Genomic DNA, 13,555 nt, shown 5'->3' with positions numbered 1-13,555 from the left:
AGGAGCACACGGCAACCCAGGCGCCCCCCCCGTCTGTCCCACCTGTGACAGAGACTGTAGATCCTGCATTGGACTCTTCAGTTACCTGAGAACTAATTTTTAGTGTGGAAGCATGTCATCCTCGACTCCGAGAGACTGCCTAAAAAGGTGAAGAAGAATTATTATTTATGAATCAACTGAATGCTACAATGGGTGGGAGGACCACGGGGTGGGTGAATTAAGGCGGGCCCAATGGCCTTCCTCATCTGTAAACACTTGTCAGAGTGCGCACAAAGAAATAACTTACATCATTTTTTTTAAACCTCTCGATTATAAAGTAACGTATCTGTAACTGGGAAGAAGGGGGTGAGAAAGAATCAATATATTTATTTCACGCACATTGTTTGTCTTTCGGCTTGTGTGAGCCTCCCGAGCTGCCGTAGTGAGGCGGTGCGGCGGGTGTTGATGCTGTTGTGACAGCGGCGCCTTGGAACGGCCGTTTGAAAGCAGCGCCCCGCGCCATGGCCGAGCGCACTGCGAGCGAACCAAAGGTAACCCGAGTAGCCGGGCCGGGCCTTGGGCTGGTCAGCGCTCGAGTTAGTGCCAGCTGCCGAGACCGGTGGTGGGTGAGAGAAACCGGGTTGGTGGCCGGGCCCTGGATACAGGGAGACGTGGCCTTTGGGTGGCGTGTTGTGCGGACTAGAATCGATGTTTCGAGAGCCGTCGAGTTGCAGGCAGCACAAATTCAGGCCTGTCTGACAGGCGGCGCAAAGTGTTCCCGTGAAAGCAAACATCTCTCCGCGGCTCAGCGCTTCAGAAGTTGGGCAATCAAAATAACTTTGATTGCTGGTCTGGCTTCTGCTCGGATTATTCATCTGCCGTTTAAAATCCCTTCAGCCAAATAAACAGAGTCTTGCATCTTAAAGATTGGTACAACTGCAATCTTCGCAATCCATCATCTTATTTATAGTGAGAATGAAATGAAAGAACTTGTATTTATATAGCGCAGTTTACGACCTCTGGACGTCGCAAAGTGCTTTAAAGCAAGTGAAGTACTGTTGAAGTATAGTCACTTGTATGTTTTGCATAGCATGATTGAAAATAATGTATCCTTAAAATATGTACATTTCCCCATGGAATTCATGCCTGTAATCCCAAAAATATTGACTGATTTACAGAAATGATGGTTAACAATTACAGCAATGATTATCATGTGATAATAGAGGGCGAACTAGCTACACATTCGTATTTTCCGTCCAGTAATTCCTATGTTTCTGTCAGTGCGACAGAACTAGTTTAGGATCATTGTGTTCCAGGTGAAAACTGATAACACCATGGTGTGTGCAAAAAATTGTGATTATGGTAAGATAATAATGCTGTTTTATCTTCACTTCAAGTCCGATCCAAGTTGGTGTTAGTATTAATTGTATGAAGCCTGAAACAGTGCTGATTTAAGTATTCTGGTGGTTTGAGATTGTAAATCGATGGCAGGTTAGTGTTTTATTAACCGGTGTATAAAATATCTTTGTTCTTATGTTCTCCATAAATTATAAACTCCAGGAAATAGGAAATGTAGTGTTGAGGGAGGAACAGATTTAAAAAAATGCAATGAGTCTCAAACTGGATTAAGCATATCAGTCCTGGATTTAAAAAAAAATCTCTTTCCTAGAATCTATGCATGATATCTCTAAGAAAGATTTCTGAGCTCTACCCGATTCTATCAGAGACTAAACACAAACAAAGTCAATAATTTTACCAAAATTGATCAAACTGCAGATGATGGAAGCCTAAAAACAGAAAAAAAGATGGAAATATCCAGCAAGTCAGGCAATATCTGTAAAGAAACAGAAATTGACAATTTAGGCCTTAGACCAGGGGTGTCAAATGTTCAGCATGCAGAAAATCTTCATCGACCTGCAGACTTCCTATGAATGTTCAAGTTAGTAGTGCCCATGGAAAATTTCCTGGAATGACCAGGCCAAATTTTGAGCAAGCGCATTGAATTGAAAGAAATAATTTGGACGGTACCAGTCTAGAGCCTGGGAGATGCAGAAAGTGTATTCAGAGTTGAGCAGTAGTTAATCTGGAATTACGGCAGCAGGCTGAACCAATGGATCAATATCAGAGAGCCAAAAACAGTAGGGTTACGGTATATAGGTTGACAGAAACACAACTTATATTTATATAGCACCTTTAACATAGTAAAATGTCCCAAGGCACTTCACAGGAACATAGCAAACAAAATTTGACACCGAGCCACGTAACCTGATATTAGGGCAGAAGAGGTAGGTTTTAACGAGCCTCTTAAAGGAGGAAAGAAAGGTTTAGGGAGGGAATTCTAACGCTTAGCACTTAGAGCCTTGGCCGCTGAAGGCACGGCCGCCAGTGGTTGAGCAATTAAAATCGGGGATGCGCAAGAGGCCAGAATTGGAGGAGCACAGATATCTCGGAGGGTTCTAGGTCTGGAGGAGATTACAGAGATAGGGAGGGGCAAGGCCATGGAGGGAATTGAAAACAAGGATAAGAGTTTTAAAATCGAGGTGTTTTTTAAATTGGAACAATGTAGGTCAGCGATCAGGGGTGTTGGGTGAAAGACTTGGTGCAAGTTGGGATACGAGTTTGGATGACCTCAAGTTTATCGAGGGTGGAAGATGAGAGGCCAGCTAGCCGTGCATTGGAATAGTTAAGTCTAGAGGTAGCAAAGACATGGTTGAGGGTTTCAGCAGCAGATAAGCTGAGACGGGCGGAGTCCGGCGATGTTACAAGGGTGCAAAGAGGCGGATATGTGGGTCAAATACGACACTAAGGTTGTAAACCGTCTGGTTAAGCCTTAGACAGTTGCCAGGGACAGGGATGGAATTGATGGCTAGGGAAGAGAGTTTGTGGCAGGGATTGTCTTTGTCTTTCCAATATTTAGTTGAAGGACTTTTTTGCTCATCATATACTGAATGTCGGATAAGCAGTGAGACAATTTAGAGACAACGGAGATGTTGAGAGAGCTGGCGGTGAGGTAGAGCTGGATGACGTCAGCGTACATGTGGAAACTTGACTGTTTTGGGATGATGTAGCTGAAGGGCAGCATGTAGATAAGAAATAGGGGGGGGTGGGGCAAGGATAGATATGATTTGAGAGGTGACAGCATGTTCAAGGACTTGGGAGAGGAATGGGATTTGGAGATAGGGCGTTAGTTTGCAAGGATGGAGGGGTCACGGGTTTTTTTTTGAGGAGGGGGTGATGACGGCAAATTCGAATGTAACATCACTTTTTTTTAAAAAGGAGGGAGAGAGAAAACGGGTAATTATAGACTGGTTAGCCTGACATCAGTAGTGGGGAAAATGTTGGAATCAATTATTAAAGATGAAATGCCAGCGCATTTGGAAAGCAGTGACAGGATCGGTCCAAGTCAACATGGATTTATGAAAGGGAAATCATGCTTGACACATTTTCTGGAATTTTTTGAGGATGAAACTAGTAGAGTGGACAAGGGAGAACCAGTGAATGTGATGTATTTGGACTTTCAAAAGGCTTTTGACAAGGTCCCGCACAAGAGATTGGTTTGCAAAATTAAAGCACATGGTATTGGGGGCAATGTACTGACGTGGATAGAGAACTGGTTGGCAGACAGGAAGCAGAGAATCGGGATAAACGGATCCTTTTCAGAATGGCAGGCCACTAGTGGGGTGCTGCAGGACTCGGTGCTGGGACCCCAGCTATTTACAATATACACTAATGATTTAGATGAAGGAATTGAGTGTAATATCTCCAAGTTTACAGATGACACTAAACTGTGTGGCGGTGTGAGCTGTGAGGAGGACGCTAAGAGGCTGCAGGGTGACTTGGACAGGTTAGGTGAGTGGGCAAATGCATGGCTGATGCAGTATAATGTGAATAAATGTGAGGTTATCCACTTTGGGGACAAAAACACAAAGGCAGAATATTATCTGACTAGCGGCAGATTAGGAAGAGGGGAGGTGCAACGAGACCTGGGTGTCATGGTTCATCAGTCACTGAAAGTTGGCATGCAGGGACAGCAGGCGATGAAGAAGGCAAATGGTATGTTGGCCTTCATAGCTAGGGGTTTTGAGTATAGGAGCAGGGAGGTCTTACTGCAGTTGTACAGGGCCTTGGTGAGACCTCACCTGGAATATTGTGTTCAGTTTTGGTCTCCTAATCTGAGGATGGACGTTCTTGCTATTGAGGGAGTGCAGCAAAGGTTCACCAAAATGATTCCAGGGATGGCTGGACTGACATATGAGGAGAGACTGGATCAACTGGGCATTTATACACTGGTGTTTAGAAGAATGAGAGGGGATCTCATAGAAACATATAAAATTCTGACGGGACTGGACAGCTTAGATACAGGAAGAATGTTCCCGATGTTGGGGAAGTCCAGAACCAGGGGACACAGTCTAAGGATAAGGGGTAAGCCATTTAGGACTGAGATGAGGAGAAACTTCTTCACTCAGAGTTGTTAACCTGTGGAATTCCCTACCGCAGAGAGCTGTTGATGCCAGTTCATTGGATATATTCAACAGGGAGTTAAATGTGGCCCTTACGGCTAAAGGGATCAAGGGGTATGGAGAGAAAGTAGGAAAGGGCTACTGAGATGAATGATCAGCCATGATCTTATTGAATGGTGGTGCAGGCTCGAAGGGCCGAATGGCCTACTCCTGCACCTATTTTCTATGTTTCTGTGAGGCAGACGGTACCTGAGGAGAGAGAACCATTAACGATATCAGCTAACATGGGGGCCAGGAAAAGAAATTGGGTGGTCAGCAGTTTAGTGGGAATAGGGTTGAGCGAGCAGGAGGTTGGTCTCATGGACAAGATGAACTCGGTGAGGGTATGAGGGGAGATTGAAGAGAAATGAGAAAGATGCGGCAGGGGGCTCCTTAGATGAAATTAGGCCTGGTGGGCTAGGAGAAGGGAGGGAAAGGCAACTGAAGAGATGGTCTCAATCTTAGTGACAAAGATTGCTACAAGAAGGTTTGCTACCGGTGCCACGTGCTAGTCAGAGTAGGAATTGCAGGATAGCTAAGATGAATACGTGGCTTGAGGAGTGTTGCAGAAGGGAGGGATTCAAATTTTTGGGACATTTGAACCGGTTCTGGGGGAGGTGGGACCAGTACAAGCCGGATGGTCTGCATCTGGCAGGACCGGAACCAATGTCCAAGGGAAAATGTTTGCTCGTGCTGTTGGGGAGGGGTTAAACTAATATGGCAGGGGAATGGGAACCTATGCAGAAAGACAGAGGGAAGTAGAATGGGGACAGAAGCAAAAGATAGGAAGAAGAAAAGTAAAAGTGGAGGGCAGAGAAACCTAAGGCAAAAAGGGCCACATTGCAGCAAGATTCTAAAGAGGCAAAATATGTTAAAAGACAAGCCTGAAGGAGTATTCGTAATAAGGTGGACAAATTAACTGTGCAGGCAGCAATTAACAAATATGATATAATTGGCATCACGGAGACATGGCTCCAGAGTGACCAAGGCTGCGAACTCAACATCCAGGGATATTCAACATTCAAGACGGATAGACAGAAAGGAAAAGAAGGTGGGGTAGCGTTGCTGGTTAAAGAGGAAATTAACGCAATAGTAAGGAAGGGCATTAGCTTGGATGATGTGGAATTTGTATGGGTGGAGCTGCAGAATACCAAAGGGCAGAAAACGCTAGTGGGAGTTGTGTACAGACCACCAAACAGTAGTAGTGAGGTTGGGGACAGCATCAAACAAGAAATTAGGGATGTGTGCAATAAAGGTATAGCAGTTATCATGGGCGACTTTAATCTACATATAGATGGGCTAACCAAACTAGTAGCAATACATTGGAGGAGGATTTACTGGAGTATTAGGGATGGTTTTCTAGACCAATATGTCGAGGAACCAACTAGAGGGCTGGCCATCCGAGACTGGGTGATGTGTAATGAGAAAGGACTAATTAGCAATCTTGTGCGAGGCCCCTTGGGGAAGAGTGACCATAATATGGTGGAATTCTTTAAGATGGAGAGTACACAGTTAATTCAGAGACTATGGTCCTGAACTTAAGGAAAGGTAACTTCGATGATATGAGACGTAAGTTGGCTCGAATAGACTGGCGAATGATACTTGAAGGGTTGATGGTGGATAGGCAATGGCAAACATTTAAAGATCACATGGATGAATTTCAACAATTATACATCCCTGTCTGGAGTAAAAGTAAAACGGGGAAGGTGGCTCAACCGTGGCTAACAAGGGAAATTAAGGATAGTGTTAAATCCAAGGAAGAGCCATATCAATTGGCCAGAAAAAGCAGCAAACCTGAGGATTGGGAGAAACTTAGAATTCAGCAGAGGAGGACAAAGGGTTTAATTTGGAGGGGGAAAATAGATGAAGCTTGCTGGTAACATAAAAACCGACTGCAAAAGTTTCGATAGATATGTGAAGAGAAAATGATTAGTGAAGACAAACGTAGGTTCCTTGCAGTCAGAATCAGATGAATTTATAATGGGGAACAAAGAAATGGCATTCCAGTTGAACAAATACTTTGGTTCTGTCTTCATTAAGGAAGACACAAATAACCTTCCGGAAATACTAGGGGACCGAGGGTCTAGTGAGAAGGAGGAACTGAAGGAAATCCTTATTAAGCGGGAAATTGTGTTAAGGAAATTGATGGGATTGAAGGCCGATAAATACCCAGGAATGATAGTCTGCATCCCAGATTACTTAAGAAAGTGGCCCTAGAAATAGTGGATGCATTGGTGATCATTTTCCAACAGTCGATCGACTCTGGATCAGTTCCTATGGACTGGAGGGTAGCTAATGTAACACCACTTTTTAAAAAAGAAGGGAGAGAGAAAACGGGTAATTATCGACCGGTTAGCTTGACATCAGTCGTGGGGAAAATGTTGGAATCAATTATTAAAGAAGAAATAGCAGCGCATTTGGAAAGCAGTGACAGGATCGGTCCAAGTCAGCATGGATTTATGAAAGGGAAATCATGCTTGACAAATCTTCTAGAAACATAGAAAATAGTTGCAGGAGTAGGCCATTTGGCCCTTCGAGCCTGCACCACCATTCAATAAGATCAGGCTGATCATTCCTTCAGTACCCCTTTCCTGCTTTCTCTCCATACCCCTTGATCTCTTTAGCCGTAAGGGCCATATCTAACTCCCTCTTGAACTTATCCAACAACTCTCTGCGGCGGGAAATTCCACAGGTTAACAACTCTGAGTGAAGAAGTTTCTCCTCATCTCAGTCCTAAATGGCCTACCTCTTATCCTAAGACTATGTCCCCTGGTTCTGGACTTCCCCAATATCGGGAACATTCTTCCCGCATCTAACCTGTCCAGTCCCGTCAGAATCTTATACGTTTCTATTAGATCCCATCTCATCCTTCTAAACTCCAGTGAATAAAGGCCCAGTTGATCCAGTCTCTCCTCATATGTCAGTCCAGCCATCCCTGGAATCAGTCTGGTGAACCTTCGCTGCACTCCCTCAACAGCAAGAACGTCCTTCCTCAGATTAGGAGACCAAAACTGAACACAATATTCCAGGTGAGGCCTCACCAAGGCCCTGTACAACTGGAGTAAGACCTCCCTGCTCCTATACTCAAATCCCCTAGCTATGAAGGCTAACATACCATTTTCCTTCTTCACCGCCTGCTGTAACTGCATGCCAACTTTCAATGACTGATGAACCATGATACCCAGGTCTCGTTGCACCTCCCCTTTTCCTAATCTGCCGCCATTTAGATAATAATCTGCCTTTGTGTTTTTGCCCCCAAAATGGATAACCTCACATTTATCCACATTATACTGCATCTGCCATGCATTTGCCCACTCACCTAACCTGTCCAAGTCACCCTGCAGCCTCTTAGCGTCCTCCTCACAGCTCACACCGCCACCCAGTTTAGTGTCATCTGCAAACTTGGAGATATTACACTCAATTCCTTCATCTAAATCATTAATGTATATTGTAAAGAGCTGGGGTTCCAGCACTGAGCCCTGCGGCACTCCACTAGTCATTGCCTGCCATTCTGAAAAGGACCCATTTATCCCGATTCTCTGCTTCCTGTCTGCCAACCAGTTCTCTATCCACGTCAGTACATTACCCCCAATACCATGTGCTTTGATTTTGCACACCAATCTCTTATGTGGGACCTTGTCAAAAACCTTTTGAAAGTCCAAAGACACCACATCCACTGGTTCGCCCTTGTCCACTCTGCTAGTTACATCCTCAAAAAAAATTCCAGAAGATTCATCAAGCATGATTTCCCTTTCATGTATCCATGCTGACTTGGACTGATCCTGTCACTGCTTTCCAAATGCGCTGCTATTTCATCCTTAATGATTGCTTCCAACATTTTCCCCACTACTGGTGTCAGGCTAACCAGTCTATAATTATTCGTTTTCTCTCTCCCTCATTTTTTAAAAAGTGGTGTTACATTAGCTATCCTCCAGTCCGTAGGAACTGATCCAGAGACTGTTGGAAAATGATCACCAATGCTTCCACTATTTCTAGGGCTACCTCCTTAAGTACTCTGGGATGCAGACTATCAGGCCCCGGGGATTTATTGGCCTTCAATCCCATCAATTTCCCTAACACAATTTCCTGCTTAATAAGGATTTCTTTCAGTTCCTCCTTCTCTCTAGACCCTCGGTCCCCTAGTATTTCCGGAAGGTTATTTGTGTTTTCCTTCGTGAAGACAGGACCAAAGTATTTGTTCAACTGGTCTGCCATTTCTTTGTTCCCCATTTTCAAATCACCTGAATTTGACTGCAAGGGACCTACGTTTGTCTTCACTAATCTTTTTCTCTTCACATATCTATAGAAACTTTTGCAGTCAGTTTTTATGTTCCCAGCAAGCTTCCTCTCATACTCTGTTTCCCCCCTCCTAATTAAACCCTTTGTCCTCCTCTGCTGAATTCTAAATTTCTCCCAGTCCTCAGGTTTGCTGCTTTTTCTGGCCCATTTATATGCCTCTTCCTTGGATTTAACACTATCCTTAATTTCCCTTGTTAGCTACGGTTGAGCCACCTTCCCCGTTTTTATTTTTACTCCAGACAGGGATGTACAATTGCTGACGTTCATCCATGTGACCTTTAAATGTTTGCCATTGCTTATCCACCGTCAACCCTTTAAGTATCCTTTCCCTGTCTATTCAAGCCAATTTACACCTCATACCGTCGAAGTTACCTTTCCTTAAGACACTAGTTTCCGAATTAACTGTGTCACTCTCCATCTTAATAAAGAATTCTACCATATTATGGTCACTCTTCCCCAATGGGCCTCGCACAACAAGATTGCTAATTAGTCCCTTCTGATTACACATCACCCAGTCTAGGATGGCCAGCTCTCTAGTTGGTTCCTCGACATATTGGTCTAGAAAACCATCCCTAATACACTCCAGGAAATCCTCGTCCACCGCATTGCTACCAGTTTGGTTAGCCCAATCAATATGGCTGATCATTCCCTCAGCACCCCTTTCCTGATTTCTCTCCATACCCCTTGATCCCCTTAGCCATAAGGGCCATATCTAACTCCCTCTTGAATACATCCAATGAACTGGCATCAACAACTCTCTGCGGCAGGGAATTCCACAGGTTAACAACTCTCTGAGTGAAGAAGTTTCTCCTCGACTCAGTGCTAAATGGCCTACCTCTTATCCTAAGACTGTGTCCCCTGGTTCTGGACTTCCCCAACATCGGGAACGTTCTTCCCGCATCTACTCTGTCCCGTCCTGTCAGAATCTTATATGTTTCTATGAGATCCCCTCTCATCCTTCTAAACTCCAATGTATAAAGGCCCAGTTGATCCAGTCTCTCCTCATATGTCAGTCCAGCCATCCCGGGAATCAGTCTGATGAACCTTCGCTGCACTCCCTCAATCGCAATTACGTCCTTCCTCAGATTAGGAGACCAAAACTGAACACACTATTCCAGGTGAGGCCTCACCAAGGCCCTGTACAACTGCAGTAAGACCTCCCTGCTTCTATACTCAAATCCCCTAGCTATGAAGGCCAACATACCATTTGCCGCCTTCACCGCCTGCTGTACCTGTGTGCCAACGTCCAATGACTGATGAACCATGACACCCAGGTCTCGTTGCACCTCCCCCTTTCCTAATCTGCCATTCAGATAATAATCTGTCTTTGCGTTTTGCCACCAAAGTGGATAACCTCACATTTATCCACATTATATCTGCGTCTTCCATGCACTTGTCCACTCACCTAACCTGTCCAAGTCACCCTGCAGCCTCTTCGCGTCCCCTTCACAGCTCACACTGCCACCCAGTTTAGTGTCATCTGCAAACTTGGAGATATTACACTCAATTCCTTCATCTAAATCATTAATGTATGTTGTAAAGAGTTGGGTCCCAGCACTGAGCCCTGCGGCACTCCACTTGTCACTGCCTGCCATTCTGAAAAGGACCCGTTTATCCCGACTCTCTGCTTCCTAGAATTTTTTTCGGATGTTACCAGTAGAGTGGACAACGGAGAACCAGTGAATGTGGTGTATTTGAACTTTCAAAAGGCTTTTGTCAAGGTCCCGCACAAGAGATTAATGTGGAAAATTAAGGTGCATGGTATTAGGGGTAATGCATTGCCGTATATAGAGAACTGGTTGGCAGACAGGCAGCAGAGAAAAAATGTATTGGTTGTCTAATTATGAAATTGAAGTTTGTAATACTTTGGGGAAAGTTGCCTGATGATCAGGAATGAACAATAGAGTTGTAGGAATAGATAGAAACTCTGTTTGATTACCTTTGGAGAGGAAGGATTATCTATACAGAACTTTCTCCTGAGGATATTAGATAGATAGGGTAAAGCCTGTAATAGAGCATGTGGATATGGTCCATGTATAGTTTTAAAAATTGGGTTTTGTAGCTATGAGCAAGAGGGTACTCTGAGTTCTTGGATATTTACCTGTTTGGGGCTGGGCATGGTATCAAGTGTAAGGACTTGGGGCTTGACAGTAGATGAGTGCTGCAGCAGACAATATTTTGGAAGTGGAAAAAGTGGCCTTGGTGATGGAGTGGATATGGAAAAGAAAGTCAGCTCGGTGTCATGCAGAATGCCGAAGTTCTACACCTACAGGCTTAACTCTAGCTCACAACCAGGGAAGTTGATGAAATAGCGGGCAGTGGCTTGGAGATGCTGGTGAGAGCATAGCTTTGGTTTAAACCAACATTAAGCTGGTGGAAGTTGTGACTTATTTAATTCTCAGTTTATATTGTCAATTGTAAACCAAAGCATATTTTTCCATTTTTGATGTGATTAATTGGCAATATAATTCTGCAGGTTCTTCTGGACATGCAATCTTCATATTATAAAAAAAGATATGGAGGCACTGGAGAGGTTGCAAAAAAGATTTACAAAGATGGTACCAGAACTGAGAGGTTATACTTATCAGGAAAGGCTGAACAGGCTGCGGCTCTTTTTTCTAGAAAAGGCTGAGAGGTGACCTAATGGAGGTCTTTGTGAAGGGGTTTGATAGGGTAGATGTAGAGAAGCTGTTTCCACTTATGGGGGGAGACCAAAACTAGGGACTATAAATATAAGATCCAATAGGGAATTCAGAAGAAACTTGTTTACCCAGAGAGTTCAGAGAATGTGGAACTCACTACCACAAGGAGCAGTTGATGCAATTAGTACAGATGCATTTAAGGGAAAGTTAGATTCGCACTTGAGTGAGAAGGGAATAGAAGGATATGCTGATAGGGTTAGATAAACAGGGATGGGAAGAGGCTCATAGAGAACATAACTGCCAGCATGCATCATTTGAGCAGAATGGTTTGTTTCTGTGCTGGTGATTCTATGTAATCATTGGTGTTTGTGGAACATGCTTTGGATGGATCTGGGATATAATGAAAATGACATGTTGTTTAGGTTCAAAGTAAACTAAAATGTTTAACTAGTCAGTTGGTTAGGTTGCTTTTCTGTTTGCCTTGGACTTGGTATCATCTTGTTTGCCCAGATGCCTACTCCTGCACCTATTTGCTATGGGCCCAAGTTTCCACCCTCTGGAAAAACGGCGCATCTCGATAAGGTGTGCCGACTTTCTGGAAGAAAAAGGGCACCGAAAACTTACCTTGTGATTCTCCGGTCTCCTCGGGACGTCTTCGTGCTCGGCGTGGCACAGCACAAGGGGTCGGGGCAGAGCCAGGTCCTGGCGCTGAAAACAGGGCCTGGACCTCTGTACTAGCGCGCATGTGCAGTAGCTCCAGACCCCCGAGGCTGTGTGGGAAGGGCCCGAAGCACGCAACCCCTAGGCCTGGCTGAATGGGCTCACTGGGGCGGCAAAGATCGGACTCGGGCCTCCCTCCTCTTCAGCTTCAGCTCCCGCTCCCCACATTCCCGTTGAGGTCCCGCTCTGGCTTTCCCCCCCCTCTTCTCCTTCTCCTCTCCCCCCCCCCCCTCTTCTCCTCTCCCCCCCCCCTCTTCTCCTCTCCCCCCCCCTCTTCTCCTCTCCCCCCCCCTCTTCTCCTCTCTCCCCCCCTCTTCTCCTCTCTCCCCCCCTCTTCTCCTCTCGCCCCCCCTCTTCTCCTCTCTCCCCCCCTCTTCTCCTCTCGCCGCCCCTCTTCTCCTCTCTCCGCCCCTCTTCTCCTCTCTCCCCCCCTCTTCTCCTCTCTCCCCCCCTCTTCTCCTCTCTCCCCCCCTCTTCTCCTCTCTCCCCCCCTCTTCTCCTCTCTCCCCCCCTCTTCTCCTCTCTCCCCCCCTCTTCTCCTCTCTCCCCCCCTCTTCTCCTCTCTCCCCCCCTCTTCTCCTCTCTCCCCCCCCTCTTCTCCTCTCTCCCCCCCTCTTCTCCTCTCTCCCCCCCTCTTCTCCTCTCTCCCCCCCTCTTCTCCTCTCTCCCCCCCTCTTCTCCTCTCTCCCCCCCTCTTCTCCTCTCTCCCCCCCTCTTCTCCTCTCTCCCCCCCTCTTCTCCTCTCTCCCCCCCTCTTCTCCTCTCTCCCCCCCTCTTCTCCTCTCTCCCCCCCTCTTCTCCTCTCTCCCCCCCTCTTCTCCTCTCTCCCCCCCTCTTCTCCTCTCTCCCCCCCTCTTCTCCTCTCTCCCCCCCTCTTCTCCTCTCTCCCCCCCTCTTCTCCTCTCTCCCCCCCCTCTTCTCCTCTCTCCCCCCCTCTTCTCCTCTCTCCCCCCCTCTTCTCCTCTCTCCCCCCCTCTTCTCCTCTCTCCCCCCCTCTTCTCCTCTCTCCCCCCCTCTTCTCCTCTTCCCCCCCTCTTCTCCTCTTCCCCCCCCTCTTCTCCTCTTCCCCCCCTCTTCTCCTCTTCCCCCCCTCTTCTCCTCTTCCCCCCCTCTTCTCCTCTTCCCCCCCTCTTCTCCTCTTCCCCCCCTCTTCTCCTCTTCCCCCCCTCTTCTCCTCTTCCCCCCCCTCTTCTCCTCTTCCCCCCCTCTTCTCCTCTTCCCCCCCTCTTCTCCTCTTCCCCCCCCTCTTCTCCTCTTCCCCCCCCTCTTCTCCTCTTCCCCCCCTCTTCTCCTCTTCCCCCCCTCTTCTCCTCTTCCCCCCCTCTTCTCCTCTCCCCCACCTCTTCTCCTCTCCCCCACCTCTTCTCCTCTCCCCCCCCATTTCTCCTCTCCCCCCCCCCCATTTCTCCTCTCCCC

At 46.5% G+C, this 13,555-nt stretch overlaps 1 protein-coding gene across 6 annotated transcripts in view; it reads left to right on the top strand.

Annotated features, from left to right (window-relative positions):
* The first annotated feature begins 363 nt into the window (after window positions 1–363).
* secisbp2 (SECIS binding protein 2) overlaps window positions 364–13,555 on the top strand; it is a 134,070-nt gene continuing 120,878 nt past the window's right edge. For 3 of the 6 annotated variants that reach the window (XM_070881873.1, XM_070881890.1, XM_070881864.1), the window contains exon 1: window positions 364–530. In XM_070881873.1, the coding sequence (XP_070737974.1) occupies window positions 501–530 (30 nt within the window). In that variant the 5' untranslated portion in view covers window positions 364–500. Of the gene's footprint in view, window positions 531–1,273; window positions 1,342–13,555 lie in introns of those variants that run through there. The other 3 variants (XM_070881897.1, XM_070881906.1, XM_070881883.1) reach the window with 3 other exon arrangements.

The sequence above is a fragment of the Pristiophorus japonicus genome, chromosome 1 (genome assembly GCF_044704955.1).
Source record: "Pristiophorus japonicus isolate sPriJap1 chromosome 1, sPriJap1.hap1, whole genome shotgun sequence".
Classification (NCBI taxonomy): Eukaryota; Metazoa; Chordata; class Chondrichthyes; family Pristiophoridae; genus Pristiophorus; species Pristiophorus japonicus.
Note: the sequence above shows the minus strand (reverse complement) of the source record. Positions and strands in the feature narration are given on the sequence as shown.